The sequence below is a fragment of the Nicotiana tomentosiformis genome, chromosome 11 (genome assembly GCF_000390325.3).
Source record: "Nicotiana tomentosiformis chromosome 11, ASM39032v3, whole genome shotgun sequence".
Classification (NCBI taxonomy): Eukaryota; Viridiplantae; Streptophyta; class Magnoliopsida; order Solanales; family Solanaceae; genus Nicotiana; species Nicotiana tomentosiformis.
In genome coordinates, this window is record NC_090822.1 from 96,161,757 (window position 1) to 96,182,542 (window position 20,786).

The 20,786-nt window shown below is 41.1% G+C and overlaps 1 protein-coding gene across 1 annotated transcript; it reads right to left on the bottom strand.

Moving 5' to 3' along the window:
- Positions 1-437: 437 nt before the first annotated feature.
- Positions 438-6,169, bottom strand: LOC104107498 (ABC transporter C family member 10-like). Its single transcript, XM_009616322.4, has 11 exons — positions 4,112-6,169; positions 3,699-4,019; positions 3,513-3,599; positions 2,719-3,306; positions 2,454-2,618; positions 2,039-2,333; positions 1,730-1,944; positions 1,349-1,654; positions 1,199-1,262; positions 860-1,099; positions 438-540 (listed from the first exon to the last, which is right to left on the bottom strand). The coding sequence occupies exons 1-11, from the start codon at positions 6,098-6,100 to the stop codon at positions 440-442; spliced, it is 4,371 nt and encodes a 1,456-aa protein (XP_009614617.1). The 5' UTR covers positions 6,101-6,169; the 3' UTR covers positions 438-439.
- Positions 6,170-20,786: the final 14,617 nt, after the last annotated feature.

Sequence of the window (20,786 nt, forward strand, 5' to 3'; positions counted from 1 at the left end):
AATAAAGAAGGTAATACTTTTGAGATATGTGGTTTTAAATAAGCCATAGCATTTGTATAATTGTGTGGCTGTAAAACTTTTAAAATTTGTGGTCTGAAACTTGCCATAGCATTTGAGTGGCTATAAATGTTTCTTATTAAGAAAATATTAAAAGGTGCCAATCTTGTTGAAACAAACGAATAAGGAAATAATGCCAATCTATTCTTAGCAAAGATCTAGTTTCTCCGGGTTTGATTATGTATTTATTCAATTTTTTTTTTGTTTAATAGCAAACAAATTTGCAAAATGAACTCCAATATGGACAAAGCAAACTGGAGCCACCTTTTACTTCAACTAAACAAAGAGTTAATCTAAACACAACTATGCCTCGATCCCAATCAAGTCGTTTGGCAGAAAATTAACCTAGACGCAATGACAAAATTCTCTAGTCCTTTCCCTTTCACTTTTCAGTACGAGCCCAGTATTCTTTAACAAGCTCTCCAAATAATGAACTCTCTTTGTTTATCAGCTTCTTTGGCTCATCAAACTCAACCAACTTCCCTGGAAATCAAGAATGAGCAAATTGTAAGCTTCAAACATAAAAAAAGGGCAGCCCGGTGCGTTAAGCTCCCGCTATGCGCGGGTCAGGGGAAAGGCCGGACCACAAGGGTCTATCGTACGCAGCCTTACCACAAGGCTGTTTCCACGGTTCGTACCCGTGAACTCCTGGTTACATGACAGCAACTTTACCGGTTACCTCCACTTCAAACATATTATGAAATAAATACTTCCTCTATTCCAAATGACGATTTGCAAGTGGATCATCTCACATAATTAGGGACAAAAGAAGTAATATTATTGGAATAATATAAGAACTCACCATCACTTATTGCTAAAACTTTTGTGTAATCCATTACTGTTGGAATTCTGTGAGCTACTGTTATAACTGTGCAGTCCGCGAATTCTAGTCTGATTATTTTCTGAAGAATTGCATCTGTTGCATTGTCAATGGATGCAGTTGCTTCATCTAGCACTAGAATTCTACTCCTCTTCAACAGTGCACGTCCGAGACAGAACAATTGTCGCTGTCCCATACTCCAGTTTGATCCATCTTGTAAAACTGCAATTTGCTCACAATACTATTGTTATCTTCTAGTACAAAAACCAGTAAAATTGGTTATATGATCTTTATATTGATGATCTACATTTTGATCTTTACCTGAGGAATCTAGTCCTGTTTCTTTTCCTTGAACAGCCTCTCTAAGCTGACACTTCTCAAGAACCTTCAACAAGAAAATTCTATTAGTAAATTAGAAGCAATTATCAAATTCTAGTAAACAATGAGATTAGATATATATAAAACGTATACCTTCCATATCTGATCATCACTATATTCTGACAAGGGATCTAGATTGTATCTAACAGAACCTGTAAAGAGTGTAGGATCTTGTGGAATAATTCCAATACGCGACCTAAGATCATGAAGCCTTATTGTTGCAATATCGCGATGATCAATGATGATTTTGCCATGTGTAGGTTCAACGAGGCGAAACAATGCACTGATAAGAGTTGTTTTCCCACTGCCTGTTCGGCCTACAACTCCAACCTTTTGTCCTCCTTCAAATGTACAACTTATACCTTGAAGAACTAATGGAGAATTCGGCCTGTACCTCACCTGTTTTAGAACAAACTTACAAAAGATCAGACGCTTTCATGAACTAGTTAACGATTCCTGCTACTGAAAACATACATTTAGGTCGCGAATTTCCACTTTGCCACCCGTAGGCCAACCAGGTAAAGGGTGGTTAATTTGAGCTACTTCAGTTGCTTCACTTGGTAGTCTCATGTATTGTTCTAACCTTTCTACAGAGATAATAGAGTTTTCTATTGTGCATTCACATTGAACAGACCAAATTAGGAATGCATTTAGTGATAGGCCATAGGAAAATGCCATTCCAATAAGTCCTGCCAACAACAAGGCTTAGTCTGAGATTTTCTGATAAGCACGAGTATTAGCCTTAGAAAACGTCGTGTATTAAAAAGCATAAACTGAACAAACCAGATACAGAAGAGCCTATGTGAAGCGACGTCATGCCAAGCATCCAGGAGGACATGATAACCGCGCACATTATCTCCAAACGTAGAATTAACCATTCAGTTGCTGAGAAAGTATGAAAAAATGGCCTTGCATTTTTATCAATAAACTCCAAGTTCTTGAAAAAGAAACGGCCTTCCTGTCCAAAAGATCTAATCGTCGTTATTCCTGAAATGCTTTCAGCTAAATGGTTGGCAACTAAAGACTTTGTTGTTCCATTTAATCTCATTAGCTCTTTTGCTGAAGCGTTGTAGTACCTCTGCGTAATAAAAATGTGTAGATAAAATTACACGTAGTAAGAAAGAACAATTGATATCACGCTCCTATTACGATTATGAAGGTGTTATAAGACTTAAAAAGTTATAAAAATGTCTATCACCTGAACTAGTATAGTTACGTAAATCATAAGCACGATTACTAGGAGGACCTCTGGAGCAAGAAGGCATAAGATGACATAGGTAGAGTATAAAATTATGATTGATCCAACAGTAAAGTTTATTAAGAAAGGCAACTCAATGTCAACAGTGCTTAAATCTGAAGATACCTGCACAAAACAAATAGACAATCTTCAATAGTCAACCAATTAAAACTAACATATAAGTGTAGATTTGATTTGCAGTAGACATTTGTTCAGCCATTCTTACCCGACTAAGTATTCTTCCGAAAGGTGTTGAGTCAAAAAAAGACATTGGAGCAAAGAAAAGAGAGCTTGACAGTGTACAGAAAATCGATTTTGATGCACCAAGCCCGAGCTTTACTGTCAATAAGGATCTAAAAAGCAGAAAGAGTATTAAACTGAAACCAATGATTGTGTAGACAGTGATTAGCTTTAATATGCTAACACTGGAATCTTGAAGGCCAGTAGCCAGCTTGTAACTCTGTATATACTGTCCAACTACAAACATTGTGTGAACAATGACTGCCAAGGAGAAATACAAGAATCCCTTGTAATGCCTTAGATATTGAATGTATGGCTTCATTCCTGCGTCTCCTACTTCTCGTTCTTCTGCCTTGATTAATTGATCACTTTTTAGAGAAACTACAGCACATTCGTCGGAGGAAACATTATTGATCTCTATTTCAGCAGCTTTAGGCCTTTTAGAAGCATAAATTTCTTCACGTTTAAGACCAGGAGGAGTTTTTTGTGCGTTGACGAGTTCCTGAAACTCCTCACTTTGTGACAGCAATTCATCAAAGGTACCAGATTTCAGGATCTTCCCACTAGATATTAGCTGTGAAATCGAAAGAGACCTAGTTAAAATCTTTAATTTTTCCAAGGGCTAAATAAATAAATTTGTTGCAACCTTGTTGGATTTCTGCTTTTTTAAAATCAAGATGGATAAAGATTACTACTGAAATACATTACATGAGAGATTAAATGGAAAGTTACAAGAGAATACAAATAGAATTAATAGAGTTTTTGAATGAGGTTACTAACCAAAATTGAATCAAATGTCGGAAGAAATTCAACTTGGTGTGTTACCAACAGCACAGTTTTTCCTGATAAAGCTCCCATGATATAATCCTGCCAAATCAAATGCGGAAAGTTGAGTGAAAATTTTCAACTGCATAAGGTTTGCAAAGGAAGCCAATTGAGAAAGACTAGGTTTTGAATTATAAGTACATTAAATAGATTAGTTGAGGTATGTGCGTCTACAGCACTAAATGGATCATCCAAGAGGTAAATATCTGCATCCTGATAAAGGGCGCGAGCTAGTTGAACCCTTTGCTTTTGGCCTCCACTCAAATTGTTACCTCTTTCTCCTATCTCAGTAAGATCACCAAATGGAAGCATCTCCAAATCTTTCACTAGTGAACTCTTTACTAGTGCTTGTCGATACCTCTGTGGTTCCATATTGGATCCAAATAATATGTTTTCTTTTACGGTTCCTGTCTGAATCCATGCTGTCTGAGAAACATAAGCGATCTTTCCATAAACCTTAACCTACAAAATACAGTAACATTTTCTGGTTACGCCTATACTGCATTATTGCACCAAATCAAATAGGTAGACAAAACAATATACAAAAGACTTACAGTGCCATTGATGTATGGAACTTCTCCAAGAATGAGAGACATTAGCGTAGATTTCCCTGAGCCGACTTCACCACAAACAGCCACTTTTTCACCATGTTTTATCTCCAGATTTATGTCCCTCAATGCGGGATTTAAAAAATTCATCTCCCAAGAAACATCGGTGCAATTTATATAAATATTCAAATCATCCGGACTTTGCTTCATGTGATCCCTTCTAACCATGTCAGGTTCCTCTAAAAATTTCACAATCCTTGACAGCGAAACCTTTGCTTCAATAAATGCCCCGACAACATCAGGGATTCTTCTAATGGGATCTTGAAGCAGATTTAAAGAGGCTAGAAATGTGAAAACATTGCTGACATTGAGAGGAACTCCAAACAAGTAACAAGCTACAAAAGTGGCAGATGAGACCAGAGTGGGAGATGACCAAAACAGGATAAGGTAGTATCCTTTTTGTGTTTGAACTAATGATAGCCACTTGGTTTCCTCAGATCTCAACTTGTTTATCTCATTCAAGAAATGTTTCTCCCAAGAATATAACTTGAGAACCTTCATATGTGTAAGCGCTTCTGTGATGGCCTTTAGCCTTTTATCTTGCGCGATCATGAGGTTAATCTGATACTTAAGCTGGAACTTGGCTAATGGGGAGTTAACTAATACAATTAATATCACAATCACTAATGCTGCTGATGCAGCTACCCCTATAGAATAGTATATTACACATAAAACTAGTACGAGCTGAAGAATTGTCGTCCATATCTGATGAAACCAAAAGGGGAACTCGCCTATTTTATGAGCATCTACAGTGACATAGTTCATTATCTGTCCAGGGGAGTGACTTGTCTTAGCAGCATTTGAGACTTGGAGTTGTTTTTGAAAGATAGCTGCAGTAAGCGAAGACTTGACTTGGAGTCCAATCAATCTACTCCTGAAGCACCATTGCCTTTGCGCTAGAGATTCCAAGCATTTTGCAAGGAAAAAGCCAGCTGTTAGAGCATAGCCCTCATACTTAAAAGCTTCTCTTCCTTCAGCAACCTCAATGAAGGTATGAAGAAATAATGGTCCTGTCGTCAGTGTTAATATCTTGATCAGAGCAAAGATCCCAGATATGAAAATTTCTTTCTGCTGGCAGAGGAGTAATGCCATTAGTACAGAAGGTTTTCTTAAAGGGTATTTTCTTTTTAGCATATTCGCTTGCTCATTAAACAGATTATAACATGTTCCTGCTTCATCGGCTGATCTTAGCTGAGGTACGTCTTCATCCTCAAGAATCTTCTTTTTACCTTTCTTCATTAACGGATTCAACCACCAAAATGAAAATTTCCCAAGAAATCCAGAATTTGCAAATGGAGTAGTTTCATTGCTATTTCTATCTTCACATTGTAAAGGTTTATAAAATGTCTCATCACAAAGATCAGTACCCCCATAATTGTCATATTCATCACTTTCCTTAAATACACTACAGATCAAAAGAATGGCTCCTACTAAAGATAGTGCATCTAATATCACTTCACCTCCAATTACATGGTCATGATTAATACATTTCCACACAGATATTATGCAAAGAAATCCTGCTAATAACATGGCAAGGATTGAATAAAGCTTCACTATGAGGAAAAGTTGCTGCTTGTATAGGCTTATGATTGAACTTACAAATAGCCATGTAATTCCATGGACAAGAAATGCGAGCCAACGATGTAGAGGCAGAAAAGTCTCATATTCTTGATCATGGAATTGCTCTTTAAGCTTCCATGCTCCCAAGGCTATGTATCCTAAGCCCAAACATCCATTAACAATGGCTGACGAAATCGACAACTTAGAAGAAGCTCCATTACATTTTGACCGACGTAAAAACTTCCTCAATGATACTATATTACAAGCTAGTACAACTAACAGGATGATCAACAGTAGAGAATCAACAGATAAAAGAAAAATATGATTGAGACATGCATCAAAGGATTTCCCACAAAAGGTAATTGAGAAATCCATAGGTTCAGTTTCCTTAAGATGCAAGCAGAAAAGGCAAGTTTATGTAACTTTCTTATCTTTGTCAAGAACACTAAGTAACATTTAGTCCTTCAGCAAGTAGTGATTCTGCAATTTATGTTTGGTAGATGAAATGTGCATAGTTGGTTGGTTGGGCCACAAATTAAATGATAAGACATATAGGAGTGGAAACAGAAATGAATTGTCAAGATATTGACCTGATGTTGCATTAACATGCTAATAACATTATTCATGAGGGTGGAGGAACCAAAAAGTTAAAAAAGAAACTAGCTTTCACATCAGAAGCAGAAATGGAGCTTGGTTAATTACCTTTCTAATAAATTCCAACACTGTTTTGTGCATGTATTGTTTGGGTAGCTTTTTGATATACTTGCATAAAAGTCAGCATTATAACACACATTGTTGGTTGTCATTTTTGTTGCTCGTATGAATAATATTTAAGTCTATGTATTATCTTATGCCACATAGAAATTGGAGTACATAAGAATGTGGAGATTAGTAGAACATTGACTAATAAAACTAACATGACCAAACCCTCATGTATTAACCGAAACACATATTTTAATCCCCGCGTTGCGATTCAACAACAATAATAACAAATCCATTGAATTCTCACCAGTGGAGTCTGGTGAGGGTAGTGTATACGCAGAACTAATTGCCTCCTACCTTGGGAGGACAGAGAGACTATTTGCGATAAACCCTCGGCTAAAGAGAAGAATTAACCAGCATTTACTCCTTCAAGAAGTAATTCTACGATTTACTCCAAACAACCCCAACATGCTAGCAATACTATCCACATTATTATGCATGAGGGTCTAGGGACAAAAATAAAAATAACAACAAGCTTTCCATCAGAAGCAGTACTGGATCTTCATAAGCAGACATAACTTTTAGTAAGCGGTGTCGATATTTAAGAAAATAAACAAACTAGGACAAATAATGAGAGAGAAGAAGTTTATAACAATGATAATAGCAAATCAATATGTCCAAAATATACAAATCACAAAAGTAGAGTAAGCTTTTCAAAATTAAGATTCCAAATTTCATTATATATGCTGAAATAATGTTTTACGCATTGAATTTTTTTTCTCACTTATAGTGCGTGGAAGTATTTTGTCCAATAGGATTAATTGATTATCTTTTGAAGATGAGATTGAGTGTTAACTTTCTATGAATTCCAATTTTTCAGAGGGACCAAGCTAAAATTTTTAAAAAGAAAATCATCACAACTGTTTGAATTCGATCCCTCAACATAATTTAGGGAAATGAAGCGCTTTTCCACTACGCTGAACGCCACTATCTGGCATATGGGGTCATCTTATCTGATATACTTAGTTTCTTTTTTAAATTTTCCGACCAAGCGGCGTGAGAGTGCATCTGCCCCTGTTCATAAGTACATTCAGTGGCGGAAACAGGATTTCCACCAAGTATAGGAAAGTAGATATACTAGGTTAACATGCTAGTATTATCTATATTGTCACGACTCAATTCTCCTATAGGTCGTGATGGCGCCCAACGTTGCCGCTAGGCAAGCTAACGATGAACTAACTACGTGATTACTCATTTTAATAAGTTTTCAAGTATTTAAATTTCATTTATTAAGAGATTTAAGAAGTATAAAGTTTAAGAAATAAAACGAAAGCAACTGAGTGAAATCATAGATATACAAGTACTCCAAAACCGTAAAGTCTACTAGAATGTGTGCCAAGACCTGGTGTCACAAGTGTATGAGCTACTAGTAGAATATACAAAACACTAAGCTACTTTCTGAAATAAAGTAGACAGAAAGTAAGTACAAAAGAAAGATTTTGGGTGCTGCAGAACGGGCTCGGGAAGCAGCTCACCGCTAAGTCTCGGAGTATCAAGAGTGTGCGCCGGGATAACCACCGGATGCACCTGCCTCAGAATCTGCACGGTTAGTGTTGAAGTGTAGCGTGAGTACATAAATAACATGTAACCAGTAAGTATCAAGTCTAACCTCGAAAAAGTAGTAACGAGGGGTCGACATCGACACTTATTATGGGCTAACAATAAAGAAATACAGAAATTCTAGATAAGCATGGGTTATGTAAATAATAATAATAACTCAATAACAAACAGGAAAATAAATAATCCTTTCACAAATGATACATCCCGGATCAATTTTTGTCTTATATAATTTTAATCTCTCAAGCCATAAAAGAAATATCAAATATAATCAAACTCTGAGTATTATCACGCACGATTATGCCGATGTCGTATGACCCGATCCAGAATAACGTGTACACTGCCGAGGGTCGTGCGATACGAATAATAGATGTATCTATCTACTGCCGAGACCCGCTCCACAAGAAAAGAGGATACTTTATGAACATCCGATTTAAAAGTTATTATAAGGCTAATTCGCAAAGAAGCACAATTTCTATTAACGGTCAAGTAACTCGCCAAAACTCAAGTAAGTGAAATTCGGCCTTCTACAATTCCTTTATCAAATTCTAATACAATTTAGGAACTTTAATTTAACAAGTAGGGTACAAATATTACAAGTATTTCATGATTCGGGTCCTAAACTATCCGGACATAATCATAAATAGTAGCTACGCACGGACTCTCGTCACCTTGTGCATATGTATCTCCCACAATTAGCAGCAAATAGCAATTTAAATTAGCTATGGGATAAATTCTCTCTTACAAGGTTAGGCAAGAGACTTACCTTGTCTCAAAGCTCGCTTTCCGGCCTCAAATTCACCCTAAAGCCTCAACTCGGTGCCAAACGACTCGAAACTAGTCAATATTATATAAATTAATTAATATACGGTCAAAAGTTAATGATTAAGTTATTAGAGTAATTACCCAACCCAAATTGGAAGATACCTAAAATTTATCCCCAGGCCCACGTGCCCGGATTACGGAAATTTTCGAAGAAAATTATTACCCATAATCTTACGAACTCAAATATATAATTTTCATCCCATTCCATAATCATTTTCGTGGTTAAATTCCATTTTCTTTTTTTATCAAAACCTAGATTTTTCATCTAAACCCATAATTTTCACAAATTTACATGTTAAAATCTACTCATAATCTATGTATTTAACTTACATTAGATAGAAATTACTTATCTCAAATAGCTAGTGAAAACCCCTCTTTAAGATCTCCAAAAATCGCCCAAGGAATGCAATAAATGAACTCAAAAATATTTGAGTCCCGACTTAAATGAAGGTTCTGCCCAGCAGGACTTTCGCATTTGCGGTCCCCGGGCCGCATCTGTGGTATCGCTTCTGCGGAACTTGGCCCGCTTCTATGGAATTCCTCTGGCCCAGCGCGGGCCGCTTCTGTGGAAGGGACCCCGCTTTTGCGGATGGTGAAGCGCATTTGCGGACCCTTCGCACCTGCAGGCGATCCATCGCAGAAGCGAGGCCGCTTCTGCACGTGCTTCTCCGCTTCTACGGACCACTGGCTAGTTACCCCAAAGCCGCTTCTGCGGCCAAAATCACGCATCTGCGGGCTCTCACCTGCATGTAACTACCCGACCGGTCGTTTTGAGAGTAATAGCCCCGATCCCTTGTTTACTATTTTTCCCGTACCTTTTTCTCTTATGTGACTTGCCCAGAGGTCTTGGTTTTGGTTTCGGAGTGTCTTGGGACACTTAGTCCCTAAAAGAAAAATGGAACCTTAAGTCTTAAAATTTTGACCGTAGTTGGAACTGTGTGAAGACGACTCCAGAATGGAGTTCCGTCGGTTCTGTTAGTTCCGTTGGGTGATTTTGGACTTAGAAGCGTGTTCGGACTGTGAATTTGAGGTATGTAGCTAATTTAGGCTTGAATTGGCAACAATCGATTTTTTGGAGATTTTGACCGGTAGTGAACTTTTTGATATCGGGTTCGGACTCCGATTCCGGAAGTTGGAGTAGGTCCATAATGTCAAATATGACTTGTGTGTAAAATTTGATGTCAATCGGACGTGGTTTGATCAGTTTAGGCGTCAGTTGTGGAGGTTCGAAACTTTGAAGTTCATTAAGTTTGAATTGGAGGGTGATTCGTGTTTTTAGCATTGTTTGATATGATTTGAGGGCTCGACTAAGTCCGTATGGTGATTTAGGACTAGTGGGTATGTTTCGTTGAGGTCCCGGGGCCTCAAGTTGATTTCTGATGGTTAACAAATCAAATTTGGTTTTGGAAGAATAGCTGAAGCTGCTGCACCTGGTGTAATCGCACATGCGCAACATTGACCGCAAGTGCGAGCCCGCAGAAGCAAGCCACTGGACGCAGGTGAGGATTGGAAGTAAGAGGCCAGAGTTTGCAGGTGCGGAGGTATAACCGCATCTGCGCATCCGCACGCGCGAAAGATGGAGCCCAGAAACGGAAGGGACCAGGGCGTGAAGGATCGCAAGAGTGGAAGAATTCCGCAGGAGCGGGCGCGCAGGTGCGGCCCATTGCTCGCAGATGTGGACCCGGTCCCTTTAAGTCATTTCCACACCTGTGATGGAAATTCCGCAGGTGCGGCATCGCAGGTGCGACATTTCTGGATAGAACACTTAAATGCAAAGGTTCACGATTTTTGCTCATCTTTAACATTTAGAGCTCGGGTTTGGCGATTTCTTGAGAGCATTTTTGAGGGATTTCTTGAGGTAAGTCCCTTGTGCTTATTTTTTATCAATAATCTTGCTTCCCCATTTATTTTTCCACCTAGTTAGTGTGTATTTAAGGTGGAATTTGGGAGTTGAGACTAGGGATTTGAAGAGTTTGATTTGAGGATTTGAAGGACCATTTTGGTGTCAGATTTTAGTAAATTTGATATGGTTAGACTCGTGAGTGAATGTGTGTTCATATTTTGTGACTTTTACCTAATTCTGAGACATGGTCCTAGGTTGACTTTGTTGGACGAATTTCGAATTTTTTGTTAAAATATTGATTTCATTAATTAGATGAGCCTATTACAGTTGTATTTATGATATGCAATTGTGTTTGGCTAGATTTGGGCCATTCAGAGTCGGATAATCAAGGAAAAAGCATTCTTATGGATTGATTGAGCTTGGTTCGGGGTAAGTGGCTTGCCTAACCTTATGTGGGGGAAATCTCCTTAGGATTTGGTACTGTTGTGATATGTGAGCGCCGTGTACGTGAGGTGACGAGTACGTACACATGCTATTTGTTGTAAAACCTGATTTATTTTACTAAGTAGTAATCTGTTTTTCCTTTAATTTGAGTTATACCGTTTAAATGAGTATTAGTCTGTTTTCATTCTTAATTGAGTTATTCCAACATGTGTAGCTATCCTGTTTAGTCTAATATCGCATGTCTACGTGCTTTCATTGCTTATTTGAACTCCGTGAAGCATGCCTAGTTGATTTCCTATTTTTCCTTGTTCTTTATCAGTTTAACTGTAGAAATCTTGCTATTAACTATGGTATTTATCGGTTTGAGCTATGTGTTTACTTTTGAGACTACGAGGCGGTTCCTCGGGAGTTCTCCCTGCACATTTACTTTTGAGACTATGAGGCGGTTCCTCGGGAGTTCTCCCTGCATATTTACTTTTGAGACTACGAGGCGGTTCCCCGGGAGTTCTCCCTGCATATTTACTTTTGAGACTACGAGGCGGTTCCACGGGAGTTCTCCCTGTACATTTACTTACGAGACTACAAGGCGGTACCTCGGGAGTTCTCCTTGCATATTTACTTTTGAGACTACGAGGCGGTACCTCGGGAGTTCTCCCTATATATTTACTTTTAAGACTAAGAGGCGGTACCTCGGGAGTTCTCCCTGCATATTTATTTTGGGACTACGAGACAGTATCTCGGGAGATCCCCTACTGTTTATCCCTGTGTATTGTATTGTTATATCTCTATGTTTTCCTTTTGTTAAATTCCAGTCTCTTATTATACTGTTATATTCTCCTACTTTATTTGTTATATACCAGTAGGCCTGGCCTGACCTCGTCACTATTCTACCGAGGTTAGGCTTGACACTTACTGCGAACCGTTATGGTGTACTCATGCTACTCTTCTACACATGTTTTGTGTGCAGATCTAGGTACTACTTATCATCCCCGCTATTAGCTGAGAGTGCTTGCTTCTATATGGAGATTTCAAGGTACATCTACCGCGTCCGTAGACCTCGGAGCCCCCCTTTATTCTCTCCTACGTCATTTACCTTCCGTACTTATTTTGTTAGACTCTGGTGTACTAGTTTCCTTCTATAGCTTGTGACTTATGATGTTCCGGGTTTTGGAAAAAGTTGTGTACGTCTAGCGTTTTGGTTATTGTACATGCCGAGCGACATTGTTATTAGTTATTCAGTATCTATTGCAGTTAGTTGATAAGTTTTGTTTTCGTTTCGTTATTTCTGCAATTTGTTAGGCTTACCTAGTCGTAGAGAATAAGTGCTGTCACGACGTTATACCGAGGGAGTTTGGGTCATGACAAGTTGGTATCAGAGCTCTAGGTTCATAGGTGTCATGAGTCACAAGCCGATTTATTAGAGTCTCGGGAATCGGTACGGAGATGTCTGTACTTATCATCGGGAGGCTATGGAACTGTTAGGAAAAGTTATACTTCTTTGATACCTTGTCGTGCAAAATGTTGATTTCGAAATTCAAAACTTCTGTATTCTATTCTCTCACAGATGGTGAGGACACCTACAGGCGAATCTGATGACCAGGCACCTGTACCCCCTACTAGGTCAGCCAGAGCACCCGCGCGCACGACGACAGAAGAGCCCCCAGTAGCTCCAGCTGGAGGGTAGACACGTGAGATACCTGTTGCTGCACCGGCTCTCCAGGAGACTCTAGCTCAGTTTCTGAGCATGTTCGACACCTTAGCTCAGGCTGGATTGATTCCACTCACTCCTGCCACATCGCAGGACGGGGTAGGAGCATAGACTCCCATCGCCGATACTCTAGAGCAACGGGTTCAGGCCGACCAAGTTCCAGAGATTATACCGATGCAGCTGGTAGCTCCAGTTCAGCACGGGACTAGGACAACCGCTTCTGAGGCGGAGCATCTCAGACTTGAGAGGTACAAGAAGTACCACCCACATACCTTCAGCGGATTGGCTACGGATAATGCTCAGGGTATTCTGGAGGAGTGTCATTGTATTCTATGTACTGCGGGCGTAGCATAGACGAGTGGGGTTTCTTTTACCACCATCTAGCTTAGAGGAGCAACCTATTAATGGTGGCGTGCTTATGAGTTGAGTATTCTGGATGAGGAAGCTTCACTTACATGGACTCAGTTCTCGGACATGTTTTTGAGAGAGTATGTCCCTCAGAGCCTCAAGGACTCATGGCGCGCAGAGTTTGAGCAGCTGCGCCAGGGTGCTATGACTGTGTCAGAGTATGCAGTCTGCTTCAGTGAATTGGCCCGACATGCACCGGCCTTGATTGCCACAGTTTGAGAGAGGGTTCGATGGTTTATTAAGGGACTCCACCCCAGTATCCGGATTAGTATGGCCAGGGAATTGGAGATGGATATTTCTTATCAGCAGGTTATGAGTATTACTAGGAGATTGGAGGGAATGCTTGCCCGGGGTAGAGAGGAGAGGGTGCTCTAGAGTCTGGCACTTACAGTGGTACTTGTGCCCCAACTAATGTTCGACATGGTAGGGGTTATGTGAGTCACCCCGTTCATTCGTCTCTTCCAGCCGCCAGTGGTATTACGGTCCCTTCTAGGCCCCATGAGCCTTATTATGCATCGCTAGTATCTAGTGTGCCTCCTGCTCAGGGTGCTTTTAGCGGCCAGTCTAGTAGACCTGGCTCGAGCCAGTCACAACAGTCACACTCTCCGAGAGCTTGTTTTGAGTATGGCGACACTCGCCATATGGTGAGAGATTGCCCCAGATTTAGGAGGGGTGTACCTCTACAAACTTCTCAGCCACCACGTGCTCCAGCGGGTCCTCAGGCTATGATTCCAACACCAACTACCACCTCACCTACTTAGCCAGCTCGAGGTGGAGGTCGAGGAGGTTGAGGTCGCCCTAGAGGGGGAGGCCAGGCCAGATAATATGCTCTTCCAGATTATACAGAGGCAGTTGCTTCCAACTCTGTCATTACAGGTATTGTTCCGGTCTGTCATAGAGATGCGTCGATATTATTTGACCCAGGCTCTACATATTCCTATGTGTCCTCTTATTTTGCCCTGTATTTGGGCGTGTCTCGGGATTCGTTTAGTTCCCCTATTTATGTGTCTACTCCTGTGGGAGATTCTCTTGTTATGGACCGCGTGTATCAGTCGGGTTTGATTGCTCTTAGTGGTTTTGAGACCAAAGACGATTTATTATTACTTAGCATGGTAGACTTTGATGTTATCTTGGGCATGGGCTGGTTGTCGCCCCATTATGCTATTCTTGATTATCACGCTAAGACCGTGACGCTTCCTATGCCAGGTTTACCGCGATTTGAGTGGAGAGGTACCTTAGAGTATACTCCCAGCAGAGTTATTTCATTTCTTAAAGCTCAGCGAATGGTTGAGAAGGGGTGTAATACCTATCTAGCTTGTGTGAGAGACATCAATATTGATACCCTTACAGTTGAGTCAGTTCCAGTAGTGAGTGACTTTCTAGATGTGTTTCCAACTGATCTTTCGGGCATGCCGCCCGACAGAGATATTGATTTTGGCATTGATTTGTTGCCGGGCACTCAGCCCATCTCTATTCCTCCATATCGTATGGCTCCTCCTAAATTGAAAGAGTTGAAGGAGTAGTTATAGGAGTTGCTTGATAAGGGCTCATTCGGCCCAGTGTGTCACCTTGGGGTGCTCTTGTCTTATTTGTGAAGAAGAAGGATGGTTATATGAGGATGTGTATTTATTACTGCTAGTTGAACAAAGTTACGGTGAAGAACAGGTATCCATTGCCTCATATTGATGATTTATCTGATCAGCTATAGGGTGCCAGGGTATTTTCCAAGATTGATTTACATTCTGGCTATCACCAGTTGAAGATTCGGGAGCCAGATATCCCAAAGACTGCTTTCAAGATTCGGTATGGTCACTACGAGTTCCTTGTGATGTCATTTGGGCTGACCAATGCCCCAGCGGCTTTTATACACTTGATGCATAGCGTGTTCCGGCCTTATCTTGACTCATTCATCATTTTGTTTATTGATGACATTCTGGTGTACTCTCGGACTTGGGAGGATCATGAGCAGCACCTGATGACTGTGCTTCAGACCTTGAGAGAGAAAAGGTTATATGCAAAATTTTCAAAGTGTGAGTTCTAGCTAGACTTAGTGACATTCTTGGTTCATGTAGTATCGAGTGATGGGATCCAGGTGGATCCGAAGAAGGTGGAAGCAGTTCGAAGTTGGCCTAGACCGTCATCAACTACGGAGATCCAGAGTTTTCTTGGTTTGGCGGGATATTACCGTCATTTTGTAGAGGGATTCTCATCTATTGCAGCACCTATGAACGGGCTGACCCAGAAGGGTGCTCCATTCAGGTGGACAGATGAATATGAGGAGATCATTCAGAAGCTCAAGATAGCTTTGACTACAACCCCAATATTGGTATTGCCTACAGGTTCTAGGTCTTATACTGTATATTGTAATGCGTCGCAGATTGGTCTCGGCACGGTTTTGATGCAGGACGGTAGGGTGATTGCCTACACGTCCAGACAACTGAAGGTGCATGGGAAGAACTATCCTGTCCATGACCTTGAGTTAGCAGCTATTGTTCATGCCTTGAAGATTTGGCGACACTATTTGTACGGTGTTCCTTGTGAGATTTAAACTGACCATTAGAGTTTGCAGCATCTGTTCAAGCAGAAGGATCTTAATTTGCATCAGTGGAGATAGTTGGAGTTTCTTAAGGATTATGATATCACCATTTTGTACCATCCCGGGAAGGCCAATGTAGTGGCCGATGCTTTGAGTCGTCGGGCGGAGAGTTTGGGGAGCTTAGCATATCTACCAGCCGAGTTGAGTATTGGCTTGTGTGGTCTCTCCATCTTCTCTTTATGATCGTATCAGGGAGCGTCGGAAAGTTTACCCCCATCTGCTTGTCCTTAAGGACACGGTACATCACGGTGATGCTAAAGAGGTCACTATTGGAGATGATGGTGCATTGAGGATGCAGTTCCGGCTATGTGTGGCCAATATAGATGGTTTGTGTGAGTTGATTATCCAGGAGGCTCACAGTTCACGGTACTCTATTCATCCGGGTGCCGCAAAGATGTATCAGGACTTGAGACAACATTACCGATGGAGAAGAATGAAGAAAGACATAGTGGAATATGTGACTCGGTGTCTGAATTGCCAACAGGCAAAGTCTGAGCATTAGCATCCAGGTGTATTGCTTCAGAAGTTAGAGGTTCCGGAGTGGAAATGGGAGCGGATCACTATGGATTTCGTTGTTGGACTCCCAGGACTCAGTTGAGGCTTGATGCAGTCTGGGTGATTGTGGATAGGCTGACCAAGTCAGCTCATTTTATTCTTGTGATGACTACCTATTCTTTCGAGCAGTTGACTCGAATTTATATCCACGAGATTGTCAGGCTTTATGGCGTACCGATATCTATCATCTCTGACCGAGGTACGTAGTTTATATCACGGTTCTGGAGGGTTGTACAGTAAAAGTTGGGTACTCGGGTTGAGTTGAGCACAACGTTTCACCCTCTAACGGACGGGCAGTCCGAGCACACTATTCAAATACTGGAAGATATGCTCTGCGTTTGTGTGATTGATTTTGGAGGTGCTTGGGATCAATTCTTTCCACTTGCGGAGTTTGTCTACAACAACAGTTATCAGTCGAGCATTCAGATGGCACCGTATGAGGATCTATATGGTAGGCGGTGTTGGTCTCCAGTGGGTTGGTTCGAGCCGGGCGAGGATAGATTATTGGGTACAGACTTGGTTCAGGATGCCCTGGATAAGGTGAAGGTGATTCAGGATCGACTTCGCACAGCCCAGTCCAGAGAGAAGAGTTATGCGGATCGGAAGGTTCGTGATATTGTATTCATGGTTGGAGAGCGATTCTTGCTCTGGGTTTCGCCTATGAAGGGTGTTATGAGGTTCAGAAAGAAGGGCAAGCTGAGCCCAAGGTTCATTGGTCCCTTTGAGGTGTTGCGGCGAATTAGGGAGGTTGCTTATGAGATTTCCTTACCTCCCAGTCTAGCAGAAGTTCATCCGATATTCCATGTTTCTATGCTCCGAAAGTATCACGGTGACCCGACTCATGTGTTGGATTTCATCTCAGTACAGTTGGACAAGGATCTATCTTATGTTGAGGAGCCAGTGGCTATTTTGTGCAGGCAGGTTCGAAAGCTGAGGTCAAAGAACATTGCTTCCGTGAAGGTTCAATGGAGTGGTCAGCCGATCGAGGAGGCGACTTGGGAGATCGAGCGGGATATGCGTAGCCGTTATCCTCATCTTTTCACCACTTCAGGTATGTCTTTATGCTTGTTCGAGGACGAACGATTGCTTTTAAGAGGGGAAGGATGTAACGACCCGACCGGTCATTTTGAGAGTAATAGCCCCAATCCCTTGTTTACTGTTTTCCCCGTACCTTTTCTGCTTATGTTACTTGCCGGGAGGTCTTGTTTTTGGTTTCGGAGTTTCTTAGGACACTTAGTCCCTAAAAACAACATAAGCTTAAGTCTTAGGATTTTGACCGTAGTCGGAACTGTGTGAAGACGACTCCGGAATAGAGTTCCGTCGGTTGCATTAGCTCCGTTAGGTGATTTTGGATATGGGAGCATGTCCGGACTTTGAGTTTGAGGTATGTAGCTGATTTAGGCTTGAATTGGCGAAAGTTGAATTTTTGAAGATTTTGACCGGTAGTGGACTTTTTAATATCGGGGTCGGACTCCGATTCCAGAAGTTGGAGTAGGTAGTAATGTCGAATATGACTTGCGTGCAAAATTTGAGGTCAATCGGACGTGGTTTGATAGGTTTGAAGTTCATTAAGTTTGAATTGGAGGGTTTTAGCGTTGTTTGATGTGATTTGAGGGCTCGACTAAGTCCGTATGGAGATTTAGGACTAGTGGGTATGTTTGGTTGAGGTCCCGGGGGCCTCGGGTTGATTTCGGATGGTTAACAGATCAAATTTGGTTTTGGAAGAATAGCTGAAGCTGCTGCACCTGGTGCAATCGCACCTGCGCAACATTCACCGTAGGTGCTAGCTCGCTGAAGCGAGCCATTGGATGCAAGTGCAGTTTGGAAGGAAGAGGCCAGAGGTCGCAGGTGCGGAGGTATAACCGGATCTGCGCATTCGCAAATGAGGAAGATGGTGCGCAGAAGCGGAAGTGGTCAAGGCGTAAGGGATCGCAGAAGCGGATGAATTCCACAGGAGCGGGCACGCATGTGCGGCCCATTGCTCGCAGATGCGGACTCAGTCCCTTTAAGTCATTTTCACACATGCGATGGAAATTCTGCAGGTGCGGCATCGCAGGTGCGACATTTCTGGATAGAACACTTAAATGCAAAGGTTCACGATTTTTGCTCATCTTTAACATTTAGAGCTCGGGTTTGGCGATTTCTTGAGAGCATTTTTGAGGGATTTCTTGAGGTAAGTCCCTTGTGCTTATTTTTTATCAATAATCTTGCTTCCCCATTTATTTTTCCACCTAGTTAGTGTGTATTTAAGGTGGAATTTGGGAGTTGAGACTAGGGATTTGAAGAGTTTGATTTGAGGATTTGAAGGACCATTTGGTGTCAGATTTTAGTAAATTTGATATGGTTAGACTCGTGAGTAAATGTGTGTTCATATTTTGTGACTTTTACCTAATTCTGAGACATGGTCCTAGGTTGACTTTGTTGGACGAATTTCGAATTTTTTGTTAAAATATTGATTTCATTAATTAGATGAGCCTATTACAGTTGTATTTATGATATGCAATTGTGTTTGGCTAGATTTGGGCCATTCAGAGTCGGATAATCAAGGAAAAAGCATTCTTATGGATTGATTGAGCTTGGTTCGGGGTAAGTGGCTTGCCTAACCTTATGTGGGAAAAATCTCCTTAGGATTTGGTACTGTTGTGATATGTGAGCGCCGTGTACGTGAGGTGACGAGTACGTACACATGCTATTTGTTGTAAAACCTGATTTATTTTACTAAGTAGTAATCTGTTTTTCCTTTAATTTGAGTTATACCGTTTAAATGAGTATTAGTCTGTTTTCATTCTTAATTGAGTTATTCCAACATGTGTAGCTATCCTGTTTAGTCTAATATCGCATGTCTACGTGCTTTCATTGCTTATTTGAACTCCGTGAAGCATGCCTAGTTGATTTCCTATTTTTCCTTGTTCTTTATCAGTTTAACTGTAGAAATCTTGCTATTAACTATGGTATTTATCGGTTTGAGCTATGTGTTTACTTTTGAGACTACGAGGCGGTTCCTCGGAAGTTCTCCCTGCACATTTACTTTTGAGACTATGAGGCGGTTCCTCGGGAGTTCTCCCTGCATATTTACTTTTGAGACTACGAGGCGGTTCCTCGGGAGTTCTTCTTGCATATTTACTTTTGAGACTACGAGGCAGTTCCTCAGGAGTTCTCCCTGCATATTTACTTTTGAAACTATTAGGCGGTTCCTCGGGAGTTCTCCCTGTACATTTAATTTTGAGACTACGAGGCGGTACCTCGGGAGTTCTCCTTGCACATTTACTTTTGAGACTACGAGGCGGTACCTCGGGAGTTCTCCCTATATATTTACTTTTGAGACTACGAGGCGGTACCTCGGGAGTTCTCCCTGCATATTTATTTTGGGACTACGAGACAGTATCTTGGGAGATCCCCTGCTGTTTATCCCTGTGTATTGTATTGTTATATCTCTATGTTTTCCTTTTGTTAAATTCCAGTTTCTTATTATACTATTATATTCTCCTGCTTTATTAGTTATATACTAGTGGGCCTGGCCTGACCTCGTCACTATTCTACCGAGGTTAGGCTTGACACTTACTAGAAACCGTTGTGGTGTACTCATGCTATTGTTCTGCACATATTTTGTGTGTAGATCCAGGTACTACTTATCAGTCTCGCTATTAGCTGAGAGTGCTTGCTGCTGTATGGAGACTTCAAGGTACATCTGCTGCGTCCGCAGACCTCGGAGCCCCCTTCTATTCTCTCCTATGGAATTTACCTTCCGTACTTCTTTTGTTAGACTCTGGTGTATAGAGATACTAGTTTCCTTCTGTAGCTTGTGACTTATGATATTCTGGCTTTTGGAAAAAGCTGTGTACGTCTAGCGTTTTGGTTATTGTACATGCCGAGCGGCATTATTTTTGGTTATTCAGTATCTATTGCAGTTAGTTGATAAGTTTTGTTTTTGTTTTGTTATTTGCGCAATTTGTTAGGCTTACCTAGTCGTAGAGACTAGGTGCCATCACGATGTTATACGGAGGGAGTTTGGGTCGTGACACTACGGCCAAAAGCTCGCAGGTGCGGTCACACCAGAACTGGTGCACCAACAACCCTTTTGTGTCCTAAATTAATCCGTGCATCGTCCGGATTCCACCCGAGGCCTCGTCCAAACATACCAATAAGTCCGTAACATAAGAAAAACTTGCTCGAACCCTCAGAACTTGGAAAATAACACCAAAACTAAGAATCACGCCACAAACCAAATCGAATCAACTTATGAACTTAAAGTTCTTTAACTTGCTCCGAACGCGCCGAATCATACCCAAACTATTCGAAATGACACCAAATTTCGCGTGCAAGTCTTAAATAACCATACAAAACTATTCCCAGGCTCGAAATC

What these genes read in the sequence shown, in the direction of transcription:
- LOC104107498 (XM_009616322.4), bottom strand. Translation starts at nt 6,100, where the DNA reads ATGGATTTCTCAATTACCTTTTGTGGGAAATCCTTTGATGCATGTCTC. An exon ending in CCTCAACTAATCTATTTAAT is followed by an intron (nt 3,600 to 3,698) that starts GTACTTATAATT and finishes TTGATTTGGCAG; the next exon opens with GATTATATCATGGGAGCTTT. An exon ending in ACGTAACTATACTAGTTCAG is followed by an intron (nt 2,334 to 2,453) that starts GTGATAGACATT and finishes TTTATTACGCAG; the next exon opens with AGGTACTACAACGCTTCAGC.